Source organism: Lepisosteus platostomus, chromosome 23, assembly GCF_059453375.1.
Source record: "Lepisosteus platostomus isolate fLepPlt1 chromosome 23, fLepPlt1.hap1, whole genome shotgun sequence".
Classification (NCBI taxonomy): Eukaryota; Metazoa; Chordata; class Actinopteri; order Semionotiformes; family Lepisosteidae; genus Lepisosteus; species Lepisosteus platostomus.
In genome coordinates, this window is record NC_142633.1 from 11,382,813 (window position 1) to 11,406,916 (window position 24,104).

General features: G+C 38.3%; 1 protein-coding gene across 23 annotated transcripts in view; it reads left to right on the plus strand.

Annotated features, from left to right (window-relative positions):
• Positions 1 to 24,104, plus strand: part of LOC148642033 (rap1 GTPase-activating protein 1-like) — a 233,997-nt gene that overhangs the window by 163,605 nt on the left and 46,288 nt on the right. For 7 of the 23 annotated variants that reach the window (XM_088617477.1, XM_088617476.1, XM_088617463.1 and 4 more), the window contains one exon: positions 11,365 to 11,458. Coding sequence is in view for 17 of the 23 variants with exons in the window: in XM_088617463.1 (XP_088473589.1) it covers positions 11,365 to 11,458 (94 nt within the window). In the remaining 6 variants the exon portion in view is untranslated. Of the gene's footprint in view, positions 1 to 21; positions 217 to 3,943; positions 4,219 to 11,364; positions 11,459 to 20,342; positions 20,723 to 24,104 lie in introns of those variants that run through there. The other 16 variants (XM_088617469.1, XM_088617457.1, XM_088617458.1 and 13 more) reach the window with 10 other exon arrangements.

A 24,104-nucleotide genomic window follows, 5' to 3' on the forward strand; every position in this document is an offset into this window, starting at 1 on the left:
ATGAAGTGCACCTCAGACCAGCGAAGGAGGGCCTGTCTGTTTACCCTTGGCGTACATTCAGTAGGTCTTGTTGGATATTACTTCCATGCACATCTCAAGAGCAGTAATGCTTCTCAGTGTGGATGACTTTCTTTTGAAACACAAGCTGAGGACATCAGAGAAGTCTAAGAAAAAGAGTGCCTCTGATGCCTTATACTACAGACTTCATCAAGGATGGTAAATTATGTTGTTGTTTCCCATTACGTTTTTGATGGTTATACATGATAATATACAGCTTTTGAAGAAATATAACCATTCAGAGATGTGTAGTGTCAGCCTGTCCTTGTGGGTGGCTTTATAAAAACCCGGGCAGAACTTGTTTTCAGCCTCAGAATTATCTTGCGAATACCACTTTGACATAGCGTATTTAGTCTTTAATGTGCATTTGAGTTGAATGTGCTTGGAAATTGGGGCAATTAGCTCATTTTCAGTTATTGAAAAAAGTTTAGATTTTATAATAAAGCAGTTGAGCTTTCCATTCTAGATTCTACAAGAGTTTACAGGAAAGGGGCTAATATAAACATAATTCTCATAGCCTTGTATTGAACTGGGTTAAAACATTGCCTGGTCTCAGTCATGTGTGTTATCAGCAGTCATGAATTGGCCATCAACTACTTATGTCTACTGCAGTTTGGTATGTAGACCGTTTCTAACCCTTCATGCCAACAGACTGTTATCAGGATTTTCTTTCAGTTGGTCTTTAAATGAACTATACTTTTGCTTAGACATTAAAAGATAAGATTTTTAAAAAGATAAGATAACAGTGCTTCTGGTGTCATCATAATGCGCTGAGGAAAAATGTCAGGACCTTGTCTTGCAGTGATTTGATTGAAAAACTATTTTATGCACAACATGACAGTAGATTACAAAATGTACGTCTTTCAGTTCAAATGGATGTCTTGATTCTGCTTTCTAAATTTTCAAGATAACTGAAAGTAAGTCCTTGAATTCATATAAAATGACGCATTCTGCATGTCAGTTTACTGTCATATAACCATAAGCACTGCAGTTTCCAAACCCTGAGAAACAGCAGAGAAATCTGTGATGAGTATGAGACGTCTGTGGGGATTAGTTTAGATCAGTGGAGGCTGAAGAAGGTTTGGGGAGATTGTTCAACAAAGCTGTCAACCAGTATTTGCATGGTTTTTAAAAGGCATAGTTTGCTTTAGTTTTTCCAGGTGTGTCTCTTGTATGCAAAACAAACACGTGTGGTGCTTTGTGTAGGCAAGAGAAACCCTAAACAAAGTAGTAAAGGGTCAGCGCACAACCATGTTTTGTGTTCCAGCAGTGAAAAATGTCTTTTCGTTCAAAGTGGGTGGCCCTTGGAGACAATATTCTGGCTTTGTCCTGCGTCCTTAGGCATAGCAACTGTGTCTCTTCCCCCTGAAGCAGAAGAGGGTTCTCAAAGTTCTGAACACATCCTGGAAATAGTCATCTGATAAATTTACTTGAAAAAAACAATTTGCAGATCAAAACAAAGCTGTGTGCAGAAAAAGCACGTTGTCTGAAAATTGAGTGACAGATTAGCTGTTAATGAAAATGAAGATGTTATTAGAAAACATCCTTAGTGTGATAAATACATTTCTATTTTGTTATCCCAGAATCTAAATTTTTCATCAACCCTGTCCATGTACAGTACTCATCTTAAGAACAATGTTTTTCAGGTTTCATTGTATCCCCTTTTACATTTGAAATTGTAATAATGAAAATGAAATTAAATATTTCTTAAATATAGAACTTAGAAAAGTCAGATATACTGTATAATCAAAAATGATTTTGTTAAATAGCTCATTTGACATTAAATTAGAAGAGCCTTCTCAATAAAACAGAGATCCTAGAGTAAAATCTGAGACAACTCTGTGACTTCAACAAATACATCAAATAATTTTGAATACTTTTCCCTGTAATCTCCCTAATGATATTATTATCATTAGAATCTAGCCCTCAAGCATTCTTTATATAATACTAGCTAATACAATGATTTTGTGTGAATTATCCTTTTCCAGCAAATGTAGTGACATGGATGTCTTTGATGAGGGGATTGAGCACAAGTTCTTCAGTGTGCAGTTGGAGTAGATTTCACCAACGGACACAATAGAAACAAAATTCCAGATGAGCAGGTTTTAGCACTTTGTACACGTGATATATAATTGATCGTTAAAGTACTTTTTGTTCTGTACAAAACCATACTTAAAACTCAAACAAAACACTTGCAAATGATAAACAGTAAATTGAAAGCTCCATCAAATGTTACGTTAGTCATTGCCATGAGAGTTGAAATAATCACCTGTGCAAAACAAACACATGTGATTTTTGTGTTTCTAGGTCCTGTGCAAACTTTAGTAGCTATCTAGTGCCTCTGAATTTTAAAAGGAAAAGCATGATCCTGGAAGTGGTGTTTTCTTAAACTCGTTTGAGTCAGTCGTGCAGTGCTGCTGGCTACTGATTGAAGGCAATGATAGGAGCTTGAGGTTTTGGGTCTCATTCCTTTCACACACAGATCTGTGGCCTCTCATTCACAGACACTCCTCTGAAATATCTGGAACACCTCAGCCCTCTTTTGTGCCTGTGAATTGAAATGTCAACCACTGCTTTAAAAGCAATATGTCTTCATACTAGTCTATTCTAGTATTCTAGGTGGCACATCGACATACTGTAGCAGTCAATACCGTTGTCTAACAGCTTTTGGGTCTTGTGTATGATTCCAGACTGTGATCCCATCTGTGTAGATTTTGCGTGATCTCCCCTGGTCTTCCTGGTCCTGTGGGATTTTTCCAGGAGCTCCACTTTTCTCCCACTATCCGAAATGATATTCTTAGCTGGTGTGTCCAGATTGTCTCTTTGGGCACGCTTGCCTGTGCACTGCAATGGACTGATGTCTTGTTTAGGTTACAGTCTTGGCTTGTGCCCGGTGCTTCAACCCTCACCTGGAATATCTGCTAGTGGATGGATTGTCCTGGGGAGCTACCAAGGTCTTTGGTATTTCTATACTGTTTGAATTAGGCCTAATTTGGGTTAAAGGAGTGCTTGAATTGGTAAGAATGAGACTGGGGGTGCTCAATGAATAATTTGGACATCCGATATTACTGCTTTAGAGATGGGATTAAAACAGAAAAAAATATAATTCTGTGCAGGTTGCATTGGAAACCTGATGTTTTAATGAATCCTCAAAACTAGAGTTTGAAAACAGCAGTCTTTAAAATCATCATCAGTAAGGCAATCAAAAAGCCAGCCTGTATATTAGTTGCGACCACAGATACCTGTGTATTTTTTGTGGCATGTGACATGATGAACACCATTTTTGAAAGACCTTTTGTCTTTCACTACATAGCTGGTGATTATTTTTAGCAAAACTCTGCTTTACCTTTTGCAGGTAGTAGAGTAGGTTTTCACTTCAGTCCTGTAGATGTTTGAATAAAATTTAATTTTTATTTCTGTGTTTACAATGATCACATTCACCGTATCGATGCCTATATTGTAGTGCTTTCAGTGACGATAACAGACATAAATACAGCCTTGCTGTCAGATTGAAGCCAGTCTGTAATTCTCACTGAACAGTACAAATGAAACTGTGTGCAGATGGTTTGGAGAGCACAAACGCCAACTTTTTGTTGCAGAATATTAGATTAGATTACAAACCCCCCCATACACAAATATTGACAATATTATGTCCTTAGCCACAGCAGATCCTTTTTTATAAGCAGTTTTAGGTGTGGGGGGTGGGCAGCTCATGCTTGAGGTTTTTTTTTGTTGAATTTCTAATCCGGTTGCCTAAGCGACAGCCCCTGCCAGGGAGGCATGTTTAATTAAGGCAAGCCGTAATGAATTCAAAACAAACCTCCATCAAACAGCACGGACCGGCAGGCTTCAGTCTCCGTATCCTTTTCTGCATGGGGGGGGGGGAGGGGAAGAGAGGAGAGAGCCGAGGAGCAGTGGGGACACTGCAGCCGTGATTGAAGGGAGCGAGCGAATCACAGCAGCCAGCAGGTGTGCACGGAGCCCGAGCCTGACACAGGTTTTATCAGAGCGCCAGAGCAGAACTGCCCCACGGCCCCACTCACCAGCACTCTGCTGAGAGTCTCTGCAGGCAGCACTGGGGGGCAGAGGTGGGGAAAAGCCATTCTTGACTTATTTTCCTCCCGTGTAAATTGCCTGCGCTCTTGCACGTGCTGAAGAAGAGTAAGTAACTTTGTGCGTGTTGTGACGTGTGCATTTGATCGCTTCTGTCTTCGTCTCTCCCTGTGCATGCTTGTGCTGCCCTTGGCAGACTTGAGTGAGCTGTATGCGTTTTGTTTCTGACGGGGGTGGCTCAGGAGCTGAAAATATTATCAGCTGGGGTGGTTGTCTAGCATGTGCGGTATGACATGCAGAACTGGCTTTGAACAGGTAATGCTGAGTTTGCAGTCCCTTGCATTAAGTAACCGGCGTAATTCATAATCTACTGGCTCTGCACAAGGGACAGAAATGGGCTTTCAGGCAGGTACAGTACAGAGCATGTTCCCATTGCAGGGCTTCTGTGTGATCTGCATGCTTCATAGCAACAGACATTTCCTATTTAAACTATGGTTTATTTAATTCTCTTTTGGTTATTAGCAATTTACCACCCTTATTTGTTCTGAGGATTTTCTTCCACTGGGGCTTAAGCAATGTGCCAGACTTCAGTTGAGCCTCATGAGTAACATGATAGCTGTGAGATAAAGTGTTGCTGTGTGCATGCTGTCACTTCCATCATATGCAGTGTTGAGGCTAAATCCTGCTATGGATTTGCAGCTTTCTGTTAAATTCTAGTATTATTAAGGGGAGTCCAATAGCTGTGCAGAATGCTGAGTTTTGTGCCTCCTGATGCACAGAGCTGAGGCTAAAGCCTTTTTTTCTCTGTTTGGATCTTGTTTGCAAAAGGTCAGTCATTAGAATCGTCATTGTCAGTTCCCAATACCTGACGAGAGCTTCCTCAACTGGCTGCAACCTGCCCACCAAGCCTTTTGAGAGTTGTTCTACAATAATTAGTCAAGCTTGTTACCTTAATGCCTTTTACCTTAATGTTACTTAATGTTAGTGAATCCCTTTGAGACTTTTTTCACCAGTACTTATATATAAAATGGGATTCTGAAATCTTTGCACATGCTGAAATGAATAAACCCGTTTGTGCATTTTTAACTGATTCTGTCATTTCTGAAATACATGCACAAAGATTTTGTTTCATTTCAGTGGAAGAATTTTCTAAACTGATTTTCAGTTTATTTTCAGGGAAAACATAATGTCATAACATCAAAAGTAAACTTTTAAATGGCCTATAGATTGATGGTGTCATATCCTCAAGGATTTACCACTCTACAGCGTGTCTGCAGCTGTTTGTATGAGAAAAATAAATCCTTGCTAAATTATTTTTGTTGTGCAGTGTTTTGTCAGCTTGACATTTTCTTTCTCGGGATCCGGTCCATTACTGTGTTTTAAGTGGGATCAATGAATAAAAAGAGAAGCTATATCATTTCTTGTAGGAAGTGTGAGCATTTCCTGGTAGGCTCCTGTGCTGTATTATCTTATTTTCCCATCATGTAGACTATAGTGTATTGCATACCAAAAATCTGTATTGTAAAATATACCATTTTTGAAAACATATCACAATTCATAGATTTAAGTAGAAAACGTGCAATGAATCATAATACTGCCTCGTTCGTAAACTCAATGCACATTATCATCTTGCTTGTAACAGTGTCTTGATCAAGAATCTTCAAAATATTTGAGAAAATAATAGTATGAATACCTCTTGCAGCTTTTACTTTGAAAACAGTAAATGCCATGATCTAAGTCGCTCCATTCCAAACTTTTTGTGGGTTACAGACATGGGTTGTCTCAAAGAGTTTACTACCTTGAACATAAGTCAGTCTTCATTTCATTGAGTTTACACATCTCTCTGGTTTAGTAGTGTCACTTGCATTTCTGCATGTGCAGTATCAACAGAAATATAAAAAATAGCTATGGCAACTCAGACTGGATAAACTTTGTGAGTAAGGTGCTGTGTACAGACTGAAGAAGAGGTTGCGCTACTGATGTGCAATATTTACTTAACAAAGTTAAACACATTGGTAGATTGAGACTCTGAGCCTACCAGTTGAGACAGTAAAGACAGCAAAATTAATAAAGGATGAAGCTTAACCAACTCCTATTTCCTGTGACTAAACATTCAGGCATTGTCAATGGCCAGTGCTCTTCAGTGAATTTGAGGTCCAATGAGTCACTTTTTCTCCCTCCCAAAAACAGCTTTTCAATTGTGTTTTTCAAACTATATTGTACATCTGTTAACAAAAAATTGTGGTATTTTATTTTTAGTCCTATTCTTTCCACGTAACTCATTAACATTTTTCTGTATATAAAGCCATTTGCCAACAATACCATTATACAGTTTTGTACTTCCCAGCTTTAGTAATGTGAATTTATTTAAGTATATTCTCTTTTTGCTTAGACAATGATAAAATAAAGCATCTAATGTTTCTTGGTTTGTGACGAGAGTCCCAAACTAATTACTATGAAGCAAGGCTTCTTTTTATTGAATATTAATTAGAAATTACTTATAAGAGTGAGAAATTGGTATTCCACAGTTGCCAAGCCATTTATGACTGAGGTACTGTCTCAAAAGTGTTCTAATTAGCTGATAATTACATGTATAATAATTACCTAATCAACCTTTCTTCCTATAGTCATAAAGAATATCTCAATAGAGCTGTCTGTTCAAAATAAATGCTTCCTGGGGCCTCATATCACTGTTGTTTGTTAGATATTGAGCCGTAAGCAGTCTGTAATTCAAGACTATATCCTAGTTAGGCTGACAAGTTGTATAAAACGAACAGTTCCTAAATCTGTAGCATTCAGTACATTCATTAGAAGCAAGAATCTGTAGTTATCTGTACCTTTTAAATCTATAATGGTTTGTAATGTGATGTTTGCCCAGACTGAATGAAACTTTTGACCCCCCAGCAGTTAAAGATTGCAAAAGCAATACAATGGAAAGGTGCTATTGTGATTGAAGTAGGTAAAAGCTTCGATTTAAACTGTGCCTTGGCCAATTGAATTAATAAACCTTTTCTTGTAAGTGGTGGGTTTTATTTTCAGTGACTATATGTTGTGTTAATAAATTGGTTATGTTTTACCATTATTTGTGAAGGGACTTATGGTGTTTATCTCTTTAAAAGGGCAGAGTAGAAGAGCTCATTAATATTTGCTCACTATGGGCTTGTATTATAAACTGCTGGTGTTATAATCCAGTTCTTACAAATTTAGGAAGGGAATTGAAAAGCTTTTCAAAGTATGGAGATGCCAATTACACTGGTGAGAATGCATGTATTAAAAACAGATTTTGCTATTTTAGCTTATCTTACTTGGACTGAAAACAGATGAAACAGTTCTGGAGGTCTTAAGGCTATGCTTGGAAGCTTGTCCATTAGTATAACGGGCAATTCACCACACCTCAGTGGCCTTTTCAACCAAAAGAAAGATGTTTGTTGTTTCAAGTTCATTTAATGCCCTTTTAGTTTAACTGTTTTCCTTCTCTACACTAGCTAAATATCCTAGTCTGTCTTACAAATTTGCTTGGTGTGTGGTTTCAGTGAAGGACAGTTCCTTAAACCAAAACAACAACAGGCCATTTCTGTATTTGGAACAGGACACAGGTAGAGGTCTTTTGTGTGAGGCGAATGCAAAGAGACGTCTGTGCAATGAAATTCCATCCATTCATTTTCCGGATCTTTGCATCCAGTACAAGGTTGCAGGGGACCTGGAAACTATCCTGGCAAGCAATGGGTACAAGGCTGGGTACACGAAGGATGGGATGACAGTCCATTGCATGGCACTCACACCAGGGCCAATACACCTGCCAGTATGGCTTTGGACTGTGTGGGAAAGCCAGAGCACCTGGAGGAAACCCTCTTGAGCAAGGGAAGAATATACTATCTCCTCACAGACAGCACCCCAGGTCTAGAATTCTACCCGCTGTGCTGCAAGGCAATACAACCATTGCACTACCCTGCAATGAAATTATGTTCTTAAATCTTCCACATTTTTCCTATTTCCTTTTTTATTCAGGGAGTGACTGGTCCTGACAGGAACTGCATGCAGTCGAATCCAAAGAGTGTTTGGACCTCACTGCCGTGCGCTCTAATGAGGCATTCCCAAATTCCTTTTCCATTCTCCTGCCCATTCACACTGCCAAAAGCTATGCTTTAGATGCTTGAAGAAGGGAAAAGATGGTGTTTACACTGACACGATGAATAACAATTTAGAAGAGTCATCTATACGTTTCAGCATTTCTGGTAATTACCTGCAATTAGCATTGACATTTGGCGAAGGAACAGATGGGGTAGCCGTGCATTATCAAAAGGCCAGAGAGCTAATGCACGCGTGCTGGGTATATTACTGCTGATTAAGCCCCCTTGCGATCACACATTCTGAGGGAAACAGCAGCCGCAGTAAAGAATAATAACATGAGAGTAAGTGTGGTGTGCTCACACAGTCAGCGTGTGCCTGGAGGCTTGGACATCAGAATGCGGTGTGATGGTGAGAGGGGAGGAGGGGGTTGTTTTTGGAAGAGGTACTGACTGCTGTACAGCAGGCTATAAGGCCTGTTTAAATATTCATTTAAACAAAAAAAAAAAGAATGTTTTCTCCTTTGATGTCGGTTCCCTGCCAATGTTTTCTGCCATGCCCTGCTCACAGGCGCCCCCCTCTCCCCCTCAGTACTCCCTGCACTCCAGCTTGCTAAGCACCGGGCCTGAAAGGGCAGGCAGATTACAGCACTGTGTGGGGCCGTGTTGGCATTGCAGGGGTCACTGCCTGACAATCCTGAGGCAAGGCTGTAGATCAGCAGGTAAATCAGAGGCACCCTGAGCAGAGCACTTTCAATGGAGCCCAAAGCATAGAGAGAGGAACACTGGCACACACACATACCTGCTGACAAAGGGATACTGTATCCTAAGCCACAGAGACCAGAAGGTTTCCACACATTGATAAACTCCAGTAGTGATTAACCCCACCAGTAGTGACCGATCAATCAAAAATTGCCATCTTGATCTATGTGCTTTAAGCTTATGGACCTTCTTGTATTGAAGCTGAGTATCGAATGTCCTGCTGTCTTCTAAATTAAAGCACAGATTTCTGTCTTCTTCACCTCTGTTATTTTTTTTATCAAAATGTCCCACCTGCTATGAATTGTCATTATCAATAGGCTTCAAGGAGGAGGAAAATGGCATGAGAGGCACCACAATGGGCTTTTGGGTGAATTGATATTGATTACTAAAGGCTGGCCTGGGCTCCACACGGTGCGTTTAGGGAATTATATAAATAGGGTCAGCTGTGCAGTGGTTCAAATTAATTCTATTTGCCCTTCGGACATCTCAAAAATGAACTATAGTAAAATAACAAGAATCACAGTTTGCACTCAGTAAGCTTTTTCATTAATGACTACAATGAGAGACTTTTCAAAACAGTGGTATGAACATGTATACTATATAACAGTAATGATTCTTTCTCAATTTTTTCCTCATGAATTTTGGATATTATGAGATAAAAGGATAGCTTCAGGATATTCTTGAAATACATGTATTCACATTTTAATAAAAGGTATTTGAATTATTTAATGTTAGGGGAAATATGAAAGGTAGCATACAAAGAAACTAGAAATGTAGCTAGAACAAAATATTTTAGGAGCATAGCCTATCCAGTTCTAACTGCACAATACAATGTAAGCAGTTTTCTTATTATTTTCTTACATTTATTTTCTAATCAAAGTGCTGGTTACAAAATACACAATTTTAATGTCTGAAGTGTCTTTCAGAAAAAAATGAATGAAATGTCACTTTCTGGTTAGATTGAAAAAGAAAGGTAACAGCTTTTCATTTCTGTATATATAGTCTCCTTCTCTGACCTAGCACCTACATGATGCTGTATTATCACATTTTGGAAAGAATGGGTCGGTTATAAAAATAAAGACATTAGTATTAAATCATAGTATATTTTCTTTTACCTAGGTGATTACAAAGACATGTCTCATCAGCTATACTCCACATAATCTTTTGATGATAAATTATACTTAATAGAGGAATATTAAATCAGATGCAAAATGCTGCCTTTGTCGTTATAACCAAAGGACAGAGATATACAGTATTTGAAGAGCTAATTTACACCCCTCCCTGTCAGATGAAACTGTTCACTTTGGTGTGTTTTTACACAACACCCACCTACTGTATGAACAGCTTGCTATATGGCTAATTTGACAGATCTTAATAACCTCTCCAGAGACACGCACTCTATGTATGTCTTTTTAGTGGTAAATAAAGGAAGTTTCAAATCATTTGTTGGGGAAAAACAATTAGAGTTGACAGAAAATAGGTCCTCATTTAATGGTATTAGACCATAATTTCGAATAACCCCATAGTGAACAGCAGGGCTATTAGAATATTCTTAGGATCTCAGTTCTCTTGATAATATTTTCCTTTTTTCCTGAACTGTTTTCATAATTTTTGCAAACCCATATGTAAAACGAATCACAGATTTCAACCAATGTGGATTTTGAACCACGGTCTCTGCCATAATGAGAGATCATTGTTGATTTCATAGTATATTGCTGCGCTCTTAGAAAATGCGAGTTTTATGGTGATTTGATCATTACTGACCTGTTTATTTATTTACATATTTATTTTTGTTTTTTCTCTTCTCTGCCTTCTGGTGCATCTTGTGTATTTCACATGTAATACAGGTTTGTTCCAGGTTTCTGTGTGGATCTTGGCAAATGGATAAGGAACTTAAGAACTGGTTGTTTTCGCTGATCCGGATGTGTCTTTTCTTTTTCTGCCTTTGTCACAAATGTAAAATAATGCATTAGGACTAGGTCAAAGCACTCTGTCCAGTCTAAAAACAGGCTCCTGTCAGAACAATTCAGCCAATCAAGCATGCAGAACGGAATGGTTAGACTTCTTATTTTTCAAGTTATCTGTGCCACCTTCCACCGATTCCATAGGATAGAGGAAAACTATGAGTTGCGTCATTATAGTCACAACCCATGTCAATTGTATTTTACTGCTGTTGCCATCTGATAGATGAACACATCGGACAAACATAGCTACTGCCCTTTTCTTAACTTTCTTAACCTGTGTAAAACAAATGGACTTTTCTTTCAGCATTAATGAAATGGCTGTGGCTGCTTTCAGTGCAGTACACAGTAAGTGGATTGGGAGATGGAAAGAGGATTTCTGTCTCCTCCTGGTTTCCCAGCTCATGTCCTCCAGCAGTAGGTAGGCCTGTGCCTAACGTTGTTGTGTTTTGCTCACATTGCAGGAAACAGGATGGAGGGGACCCTCACATCTCTAGCACACTAGAGCCACCACTGTTCCAACCCCCACCTCCGTACACTGCTCCTGCGTGTTTCAAGGTAGGACAGCACCTGGTCCAACTGAACACCTCAGAGCTTGGGGCTCCTGCGCTGCTGGGCACTAACCTGCATGTCTGTGGACCAGCCTGCCCTCTCCCCACCTTCGCTTTCTTCTCTCGAGCCCCACTCTCAGTCTCGCTCTGTCTGACAGGCCGTTCACCCATCCATAGTTGGAGAAGTGTCACTTATTAAGACCGTCTAGCCAGGAGGAGCTAACAGCATCTACTCCCCTAAAAGCAGGAACAAAAACAGGGAAATAAACTTCATAAGAAGCTCCAATTGAAATCGCATATGATGCTTCAAACCTTAGAACACAGTGATAAGGGGTGGACTTTCCTTTCAAGGTTCGAGAATATGTTCTTGATGTAGAGTAGATTGCTTTTTTAGGGAACATTCTGGTGCTGCTAGTGTCAGCTTTCACAGTACTGGTGTATGTGCTCTGTGGGCATCAGTCTAGGAAGGAGAACCTACAGTAGATGTGTATGTTTGCATTGAGCTTTTCATTTTATAACAGTAAATGCAGAAGTAGCTTTTTTATTCCGTCAGTTCATGTTAGAATGGGTTCATTCTAACATGATATTCCCCACAGGGCAGAAAATAGAAACTCAGTCTGCTCATTTTTCAGAAAGCTGCAAGGAACAAGAAAAGATAAAAGAAAAAACTGTTTTTAAAAGCTGCTCTTTTGTAAAATAAGGTGGTTGTTGTTGTTGTTGTTGTTGTTGTTTTAAGCCACCCTTGGGAAGAAGTAGACAGGGCAGTGGTTTATACTGTGTCTTGGCCTATCACCTCTATACATCAGGGCCCAAATCAGTCTCAGGTCAGTGAACCTTGATGGCCAATTTGTGACAAGCACAAAGGATTCAAGAGCTGCTTTCAGGGGGGTTTATACTGGTGATTAAATTGCACTGGACTTGATTTGAGGCCTAATATTGCCTATTGATGTGTCAACATTTGACAGAGTAAACTTCAAATCTCTCATCACCACTTGATTTGATGAATACCATTTAATGTTTCAGTTCAGGCTGCAAAGTCTTCAAACTGTTCAGACCTGTAATTGTGTGTATAAAAATGACCATGTACTATGTGAGCTGTTTGAGAAGTTCCGCGTGATGTTTCACTCTTCAGAGAGGTCTGAAAAGAAAATTGTAAGAATGCTATTGAAAATCATAAAATATAATTTCAACACTTTACTGAATACCCCAGTGCAGTTATTGAATACCTTGAGAATTTCAAAAGTATATATTTTACCAGTTTTCATAATTGTATTTGTTATGAAATGCTTAGAGAAGGTGAATATTGAAGAAGTGGGAGGTTATTAATAAATTAATAAATGTAGTTTTGACTTTCAAATACACATAGTTGTGAAATTGTGTGGTGCATTAAACTATGACCTGTGTGATTTTCATGACACTGGACAACAAAGATCTTTTTTGTCCCCTTGATGCTGCTGTGAGACACTGTGATTACTTGAAATACAGTATGCACGGATTTTTACAAAGCATGCAGCAGTCACAGAAGATGAATTCTCCACTTGCTCTATGAGTAATGGTCAGATCCTGAAGCCTGCATTCTCTCTTAGTACCTGTGAGGACATAATGCTGTTTTTTTCTGTCTGTCCTTGATATTATATTTTTCTCTGTTAGTATACCTTTGCAACCGCCACCTGATATTACTTCCATTTTAATTATTAAGATATATTTTTCATGCATTTGTGTAAAACAACATTGCTCTATCCAGATATCCAGTTGCTCTATTTTAAGCATACTGTATATAGAGCTTTCTCTTTTGTACTTAAATCAAAGATCTGCTCTTCCATCTGTCTGTATTTTGTTTGCCTACTCCAGCTTCTTAGTATTCATTTTTTTCATGTACAGTTCTGTAATCTTAAGGTACACATTTGACAAAAAGAAGATAAATAGAAATTCATGAAAAAACATCATTTTAGTTTGTCTTTGCTCTGTCAGTAATGAGGAGAGAAGTCACTATAATAGCAGAATATGTAAATAATAATAATCATAATTATCTCACAACTAATAATGATTAGTAACATTGGCTTATTTTTTTATCCTATTAAGAATGTTCTGTATTTATGCAATTACAGTGGACCTTACTATTATTTAAAGAAATGAATTGAATCTTAGTACAAGTCCTGAGTGGCTGTTGTTTCAGTCTATCATTTTTGTGTTTTAAGGGAAAGTGTACTGGGGTGGGAGGTGGCTGAAACTGTAGAGAAAGTGGCCTAGAGTCAGAAAAAGCTGCAGAGCTACTTGGTTTCAGCATTTCATAAATCTCTTGGATTGAGTAGGGACCAGGAACCCAGCACTGCTCACAGACAGATTTCTTAGGGACAGCCAGCACAGGGTGGCCCAGGTGTCTGCCGCCCATACCCACAGTACAACTCCTGAGCCTTTCTCATCCTCCGATTGGTCTGAAACGAATCTGCAGCTCAACATATTAAAATATAATTTCCTTCTCTCTTCTGTTCAGGAGATCATCAGAATAATCTGTCAAATTAAAAGTGTTTAACTAAGACCTGAGAATTCTTTCCCACTCCTAATCCTCTTTGTGTTTTATCACAGTGTATTCAAGTAATGGAAGAAAAAATTTATGAGTAATTTCTTTGAGCACATTGTCTTAGTAGTTAGGGAATGACATGAATATTGAAATCGTACTATGCCATTTTATGAACTCTCAAGTGATTTGAATACCATGAAGTAATTATCGTTACTTAAAACGTGTTTTTTGGATTTCTTTTGACTGAAGCAAAAGAATGACCATTTCTTCCTCAAAATAGTGCAGGTGCACTTATTGTCCTTGCCTGTCTGAGATGGGTTTAATGACCACTTGAGTGTGAATTAGAATTCAGGTTATAGCAGACCGTTTTATGGGTTTAAAAACATTGAGTTTAATAGGTCTATAAATGCTTTCTGTTTCTCATCTAATACTGTTAGGGTCTTATGATTCAGAAGGATGTCATCTCTGTAATGTCGGTCTGCTTCTGCGCCGTTCACCTTTCTGAGTAGGTCTGAAAGCTGAACTAATTTGTTTCTGAGGATATCTGCTGGTAAAAAAAGGCAAGGACTGATTTTAAAAGCAATTTGGATTATATAGATGTGCAGCACAGAGTCCTGTTCAATAAACTGCGTGAGACTGGAATTCCATATTTGAGTATTTGTGCTTCTAAATCTCCAGAATCACACTTCCAAAAGATTTATGGTCTCCCAGCTAACCCTCTTGTCCCAGGTGTCAGTTTAGTATTTAAGTAAATATCAAATTTCTTTGAGACTTGATTGCCTTGATTCTTAATTTTGATATACATACTGTATCAACCAATTTTTTTGTTTGTTAGATGTTTTTTTGAAGAGCCAATAGTAAGAGAAAATGGCACGTTCAATGTATAAACATAAGTAACGATTATCAAGGAAATTCAGGTAAATATTATTTTCTATGCATCTAATATCTGTCATTTTATCTTTTTATTTGAAGCCACATTAAAATTGGATAATGGTGTTAGTTCATTCACCCTCCAGCAACCCTCCTAGTAATGAGTCAATGTAGCAGATCACACTACAGTGCTAAATACTTGTCACTTGATTAAATCATTAATTGGAGGAGAGCAGCTGTTCAGATGAAGATGTGTAAGTCCATCTGTCCCTTCATTAGTGAAGAGGCAAGCCTGCATGGATATCTCTGCATAGCAGTAATCAATATATCAGATTTTAGTGCTTTTTAAAAAAAAACAGTTTCTTGATCAAAAGCTGAATCGAACAAGAATGAAAGATAAATCAGTTCTGATATTTAAAAACATTTGGAGGTCATTTCCTGTTTTCTGCGGTCCGATGATGGGTCAGAGTGACACTTGTGTGGGTTGACATTGCTCATATCCACAGGAGGAGCTGGGCTGCTTCACATCTCTGACTGGTGGTTGTGGGGCAGAGGTGGGGAGCCAGGAAAACAAAATATCTCAGTGCTGGGTCACAAACTTTAAACTGAGCGTCTGTAAGAAAACAGGATGAGACCTGCAATTCTTTTTAACTAAGCATGCAGAGATCCACAGAGAGAGAATGTTGCTTAACTCTTGTGTGATTTGGTAAATGGTCTTAAACCGCCAGAAAAAGGTCAGGTTTTTTCCTTCCAACTTGTTTCTGTGCTCAGTTTCAGATTTACCCCACCTTCAGATTGTAATCAGCAGCTTCAGCTAACAGAGCTTCAAGCAGAGCTCCTCCACTCACAATCCTTTATTTCTGACTAAACAGCTGTGAAAAGGTGATCCATTGTATCAATGTATTGAACACTAGGAATGTTTTTGCTTCCTACTAGAGATGGAGAGATGAAGAAACGTAATGGTTTTAATTAAGGTTAACATGTCAAGCACATGAGACAATTAATCTGCAGAGGTCTATTAGACTGAGAGATCTATTGCTGAATAAAGCTGAGGTAATAAAATAAAAGTGATAATGAATGGTTTAAAAAGTACTGCACTTAAAGATTAACCAGCTTCCAGTAAGCAGGGAATAGGAAAGGATGATATACCTTTCATCATTCACACCGAGAGATCAGGGTAATCCCTCATTAACGCCGTTCTTAGTTTTAAAAAGTTTCTGCAAATCTTTGCTTCTCAGAAGCTTGTCACGTCAACCTCAACTAAATATAAAATGTATATATTTTATTTTCAATATTCCTCCAACTTCCAATATAATCTGGTTACAGTTCTGTGATGTTATTTGTTCTTATATACAGTTTTCTGAAAAGCTTTTGGATGAGCATCTGCCGGATGAGCCTTGTATAAGCCAGTATGTTTAGTGGGGTAGTAAACCCTTAGTTTGGCCGTTTTTAAGAGCTGTTGATGAGCAAAGCACATGAGGTAGTATTTGAAATGGACAGCAACATCCATCCATTTTCTCACCACTTGATTCAGTTCAGGGTTGTGGGGGAGCTGGAAGCCGTCTCAGCAAGCAACAGGCACAAGGAGAAACAGACACACACACTCACCCACACATTCACTGGACAGCAACGTGCAACAACTAAACCACATCAAGTACTGTATTTTAAAATCTAGACTAAAATACTTTTTTTGGCGTTTTTGTGAATGCTTTATCTCTTGTATTTGTTTGGCTTTCATGTAGTTTTGTGAACATATTTTTAAAATTTTGCTTGTAGCAAAATATGGGTAGTATATTGAGAATCAAAGGAATCGAGTCACATTGCTTCAGTCCAGAAGGTGTGAGGTGGTCTAAAGAAGATAACTGTGCTCGTAATATTTAATGCAGAACTCTATGGCTCTTTCTACATTTGAATTGAGTGAAATCATGCCTCCAGTCAACACTTGAGCTGAAAGAAGGAGAATGGTGTGAAGTAATCACAAAAGTCTATTGAGGGATGAGTTGTATGGGGGTGTGGCTTCAAGGAGATTCCCCAATTCCCTCTCACTTCCTCCAGCAGAGACCTCTTCAATATAGAAAGAAGGCTTTTCTGCTAATTACTCGATGCTATAGCTTAAACATTAATTATGAAATTAATTTGTTTCAGATGCATTATACAAGACAGCCATGCTTCAGGCCTGAAGTGCTGATTTAACTGTGTAGAATTTTAGCATCCTTGTAATATTAGGGCTTTTTAGGAACTTAAAAACTTAAAACAATAAGAAGCCCTAATTTACTGACATAATTTCAGTAGGCAAAGGAACAAGTAATAGGTTTGTTCCATGCTGAAAAAAAGAAGAAAGAAAACATGTTTCCGCTGTGGAGCCTTCTTCAGGTGTAAGAAAGACAGGCCAGTCTGGAATAAACCTATTACCTGTTCCTTTGCAGCCTACGCATGCTGACGCAGCTACCCACCTGAAATAATTTCAGTATTATGATCAGTGTAATATTAGCATTGTCTGCTGGGATTAGACAAAACCAAGTGATCTGATTTATCTTGGGTGGGATAATTCAGCTTCTCCATAATGAGTTAGTCAATTATTTAAACATACCCACCCTGTTGAGTGATGGCAGTTTTTAAAATTATTTCAAAGTCTGGTGGTATCTAATCTTGGAAATAATGTTATCAGCTTTCACAAAGGTCCTACATATTGTGAACAAAGGTTTGTTCAAATCAAATAGCAAAGTTCTCTCGGGTAGGTGTTGATCACATTCAACAATTCAAGAGAATTCTTTTTTTAAACCCCATCCATTTGAATCTATTTATGCTAATCATAGCAAATCCGAAATGTTGTTCTGTCTTCTTTCTTCATAGAATGCATGTTCCAGTTTGTCTGAAAGGTATTACAATGTGTCCTTGTTGTATAACAAGCCAGATAAAATCAGCATCCAGATTAAATTTGTCCTAATTGTAGCTGTAATGTTTCTTACTAACACTTTTGGTGGGAACCTAACTGAATTTGTCTCATTAGAATGCTGCTGTTTCCCTTCTTTTTCTTATCCCAGAGAAGATTTAATAGGAGTATAATCAAGACTAAAGAGATTTTGGGTCCTTATTTGAATTTCCAAGCTCAGGAAAAATGGCTACATAACTTGGAATTGTGTTAACCTTTGAGTTCACTCATTATTTCCATTGTTCAGATTGTATGTTGCTAACTCTAATCAGCTGTATGTGTCTTTGGTGGGATAAAGTCAGAAACATTTTACACACAGAAATGTTTAACAGCAGGCAGTATCCACATCCTCTGCTGTGATCATTGAAAAGATTGCGTCAGATGCCTGAAAGACAATGTGTCACAATGTTCATTCTTAACAAGAAACTCTGAAGCTGTTTTATCACTGCAAGTTAGCTAATACCATTTTCCATGTCACTGGGATGGAAAGAAATGTTTTTTTTCTACTTGTGTCAGGGGCATGAATCAACCTAACAGTTTCCATTAAATCCATAAAACACTGTATGTTATTCCGCCTCTTACTCTTAGTATACTTTCTTGCCAGATTTATTTTAAAAAAAAATAGAAATTACAATTTACAGACTTACAAAATGTTGCAGTGGGAGAATTAAATAACTTTTCCAATGGCATCCATCATTGAAACTATTTTTTACAAAGAGGTCATAGACTTATTGACACTTCCTCCTTCAGTAAAACACTGATCAGAATAATTTCTGTCAAAATGTGCAATAAATACCCTTTCATATTGCTAAAAGGGTCTTCCAGCTGTAGGAGTGATTTAACATTAATTTAATTTGTACATTAAATAAGGCAGAAGTTTTTTCATTCCTTAAATCTAGTTATTGGGCTTGAAAGATTAAAAGACTATTGATTGTCAGGAACAATATTTTTTGCCCACATAGGTTAGATTGAGCAGCTCATGGTGGAGTGATTGCAATTCAATGCCAGCCAGATGTCTGCCATTCTCTAACCTACCATTAAGTTTCAGTGGCACATGCTAAAAGAATGACTTTTATTACAATCCAGTTTCACTTTGCTGACATTTTCTTCATCTTTCCAGGGATTCTATTTAACAAATTAGCCAAAATTGTGATTTTTTAAATTTTGTCATTTCTCCTCTAACCACTTCATGAAGTAGAGCTGCTTCTTCAATTTAGCTCTCCAAATAGTTTTAATAGTTTTGTTCTTTGTCTCTGGTAAGAGTGTTTCTGTCTTCTGCTGATAAGTTGTACTGTAAACAATTACATTTCCACAGAAAAACATCTGGGATTTGAGATTCCAAACATATCCCAGTTTCAGTTGTTTTTTTTTGGGATGTGGTGAGAATGGTGTTAAACAGGAGTCTGACTGGTGGGCACGTCTGGTGCTGACTGCAAGTTATCCTTATCACACTGTTTAAACAAAGCTGTTCTCTTCATTAAATTAAATAGTTCAGTTTTCAAAGGGCTCTGTCTCAGTGCATAAAAATAAAAGGTTTAACTTGTAGAGGTGAACATATGTAGTTCTACAAAGGCTGGCTGGTTGCTGCACACTGTGTTCACAGCCTGGGTGTCTAGTGTCACAGCTTGTTAGTACAGCCCAGGCGTAGGATGATATTAACTTCACAAGATAAAGGAAATGGCATATGGCAAGATTCTTGACACCTGTTACACCAAAGAAGTCTCCATAATCAAATGTTACATTTAGTTGTAGGAGTCTGTTATTTCAGCACACTGAACACACTTGCATACTCTTCATAGCAGGCTAAACCCGGACAGCAGATGTGTGCTTCTAACAGGAGCAGATCTCCGATTTCAGATCTGCTACGGACTGACAACCAACCCCCTCTCCTCCACCACCACCACATCATAGTGCTTTTACACCATACCTGCCAGAGAGACGTTAATTGCCTCAAGGGAAAAGCCTTTGTCGGCTTGCAACTACAATGGAAACGTTACACAGAATTTGTTTGAATGCACACATTTGCATTAATAAGATATAAGCCAGGAAGATACCCGAGCTATTGTCTGATAACACAGAATGGAAAAGGATCGAGTCTGTCAATGAATAGGTCTGACAGCAATATTTGAGATTCCTAATTTATTTGTTTATTATAAATGCTTTTACCTACTGTAATTATTTTGTCCAGGCAGTCTTATCTAAATAGAAGACATCTGTAGAGATTCCTTTCTTGGGATGTGAGGGACTCGGCATCGGAGACCGATAGGTTATAATGGGGTCAAAAGTAAATACAGTCTTTTTCTGCATTTTCAGGTTTGTTTGTCCTCTAGTGTCTAAGGCCTGGGGTGTCAATAGATGAGGGCGGGGTTGTGTTACAACATGTCCTGATCCGGGAGCATGCACGATGAGTCTGTGCTCCACCTCTGGACAGGAGCCAGGAGAGGGAGTGAGCGCGGGAGCCAGGGAGGCCGACAGGAGGACGGCCTCGCTGCACTGTTGGAATGTCCCTCTCCCTGGGGCTGCCTCCCGTCAGCTGGAGAGAAGGGAGAGAGAGAAGAGGGTGGGAGGGGGGGGACGAGGGACTCATTCACACACACAGGCTCTCAGAGAGGTGGCCCACATGGTCAGCCAGGCCCAGAGCTATGGCTTGCACTCTGGGGAGATCATCTGTGTGCTGGGAGAGGGATTTCCTTGTAATGAAGACGCAGCCGGAAGATTTTCCTCGAAGATCTTAATGAGCTCTCCTCTGCTTCTATAAGGAAACCGTTGTGAGGAACCCGTGTGGTAAAAATCAGTGGTACCCTCTGGACTTCTTCATCTTTTGCACTTTTTAAAAAGCCATCTGGGAGAACTTCTTTTTCTTTTAAATCCTGAAAATGGCTAAGAGTCATCTTCTGAATTTAAGTCCTTATATGTCAGCTGTGGGGCAGATGAGACGACACAGTGCTGTAAGTATCCTGTCATACCTGTGCTCCCTGGTGACTAATAGTGTTCCAGGCAGAGTGTTGTACTGTACTGCGACTTGTCACTGCGGTTCAGACATTTAGGGCATGTTGGGACTGAGCACTTGTCAGGCCGCTTGCATGTTTGTGTGTCTTTCGTGCCACAAAAATTAAGATTTTAAGGTTCAAGTGGATGATTACTTTATGGACGTTCATGAATGAGAAAATCTTTCTTTTCCTCATCTGGGAAGTTTCTTTAAAGCAAGTTCAAAGGGAAAACCATCAGTAGTTACTTAGATTACAACAAGTAAGACATACAGTAGCATAAATGCAGTAAGGCATTTGTTTGCTGCATTTTCCATTAAGCACGAGAAAACAAAAGTGTTCTTTATGTATAACGTGTGTGACACAGAATAAGCTCCAAGTGTCAATGTGAGATTTTCTGCCCATGTGATCAATAATGTGATCAGTTTTTACCACACTGAACTTCTGTGTTATACTTTCAACCCGATTCCTCTGAGTCTTCGCAGAAAAACAGGGATTCACAGAAAAATCACAATAAAGCCTCCTCAGATGTCAAACTTTCACTTTGTTTTTTGAAAACATGTCCAACAAACATACAGTACTGCAAAACACTAGTCTCCAAAAATAGTTGTTTTTCAGTAGTTTCTTAAGATAAAAACAAGTTTCCTTAAAGACCTAAAGTGCCCTTTTTTTGCAAATGTTGTGCGTCATGTTAGAGATAGCTTAAACTCTACTTGTCTTTGATTTTTCTTGTTTCATAGTTTGAAATCAATGTGCATGATTTTATCTCTAGGACTGCAGTCATTAAATTTAATCATTTTCAAAACAGCATCATATCACAGATCATAATTGCTGTTAATATTGTCTCCATTTTTATTACTGAATTTTCTTACACATTAATTCATATTCAGTTCCATAGAATTTTAGGCTTGTCTTGTAAAACGATATTAAAATGATACTTAAGAATGCTCGTTGGTTGTCACATTTTATGGGGATCACTTAATGTAATTCAGTGGCTACTTCAGGCTGTTTTCTTAAATGTAGTTGAAAGATAGGAGGTTTGCTGTTCGACAGTGAGGATAAGTTAATGCTCAGATGTTCTGGGGAGTGTTCCAAATAGTTTATCGCTTCCTGTAAGGCCCTCACATAGATAGGTCTTAGGGCACATATACACATGGCACTTTGGAATTATTTCTCTGTAGGTGGCAAGCTGGCTAGAACAAAAAGCAAGGGAGGTTGCTTGCAACATTGCCAAACGTCAGTGTGTGCTGGCATACCTGAACCATTACTGAAAGTCTTCCACTTACTTTTATCTGAGCGACTGTCAGAAAATGCATTATTGTCATTATTTTCAAGCAGTATTGTCAGCCATGAATTGCCAAGTGCTGATTAGGAAAGCTGCTGAATATGAATCGCTGGCAAAAATTGATGGAATGCACCGCAAGTTGTAAAAGACAAGTGCCAAACACTTTTACTACCTATATATCAAGGCTGTTGATAAACATCGGCTGTTATATGTGTGCATATTGAGGTTTGTGTTCTTCCCTTTGGGTTCCGTGACATGAAAAATGACATTTTGTTCGTTTGTCGTCCTTGGGCAAAATTCCTCTTATCTTTTCTTTGTCACTACAGTAGTTAAGATTGTAGCTCTAAAAAAAGGCTTGTTTCAAAAAAGTTGCAAAACTTTCAGATTCCTGCCGTATGCATGGTTTTAAGAAGAAAGGGAGAAACTGAAGCCGGGTTGCACGTAGTCCTAAATGGCTTTGCACGTCCCCAAATGATATGGTTGGACATTTCCTAGTTGAATAGATCACATTGCAATAGGGCATACAGTATATGACTGACACATCCCATGATCGCCAGCCTTGTGAATTTATTATTGTTCATATATCTGTCTTTCTTTGAGTGATTCGCAGTTGCTAGTCCAAGGGGTTGTTTTCCTTAGAGAATCTTATTGACTGATCACTATTTGTTTTTTAGACAATGTCTTGGTCTTCATGTGTTTGGCTTAGGAGTTTATTTATGTAACTATGACACGAAGTGATACACCCTTTCTTTGATCAAGACTAGCTGTAGATTTCTATAGTGGCGGTTTACCATGTAATTAACAACACCTCTGGATACATTTCAAAACTGGAAATTTTGTCTTTCCCTCCCTTCATAATTGTTTCCTACAGTTGCTGCAGTAATAATCAGGTGATGTAAAAGTATTCAATAGGGCACCCTCTATAACTGAAAAAATAATATGCATTTTTTAATTTATTTTATGTCGCTTTAAAATAGCTATGTAGCTATTGGTTTTTTCATAAATCCTTTGCATAATCTTGAAATAAAAAATGTATATATTGCCATTATAGACTAGAAAAATACTCAATATGGTTCACTTGAAACATTAGTATTCATTAAATCAACTCATCTCTCTCAGATGCAGACATATTTTTACCCCTGTCTGCATTGTTAATTCACCTCTAATCTTCACTAATGCTAGTAATTATGGAGATGTGGAGAAGATAACAAACACTGTTTAGTTTAATAAATAAATTTTCTCATGCTAAACAAAATAATGAATGACAAAGGATATGTTAAAGGAACAAAACTGCTGTAGTCTTTAGAATACGGGAAACTACAGTACATGGTGATGTAGTAAAAGTGTAGTAACAGACAAATACAGTAATTTCTGGATCCTGAGATGAAGTTTAAATAGATAAGTTTTAAAGTATGATAAATCCTGAAAGGTATTGATAGCACAGAGGATTACATCAGTGAATAATTGATCAAGAGTACAAGAAATGAAGAGAAAATATGTTTAGGACTGAAAACTGGAGTTGCTTCTTTGTATCTCTTAATGAGGCACAGAACAAATTGGTTAGTCATTTTGAAGGCAATTCCATTGTATTGAAAATGTTTGATAAAAAAATACAAGAAATCAAAACTCTTTTCCTCAAGTTATCTGACTGCGAATGCAGTGTCCATTTATTAGAAACTTCTGATTAATACGTTTTCATAATGATCTATTTCTGATACCAGCAGTACAGCTGTCTGCAACATTCCTACATTTCTCGGATGCTGTTGAGATATTTTCATGCCTTTCATTGCACAGACATTCTGTACGGAATCTGACTGAGGTCACAGGACTTCGCACATAGCATCAGCAGTACATGCACATGTGAGCTAACACCCAGGGCACAGTTTAACACCAGCTGACAGCCAAGAGCCAACAGCAACTTGTTCAAGAAAAAAAAAACACACCTCCCAAGACTCTGGAACATGGAACAGCATTTCATTGTAATGAAAAGTAAATACAGCATAGATGCCCATAGGGTTCAGACCTTCAAAAATGCTAACCCCTCATCTATTCGTTCTT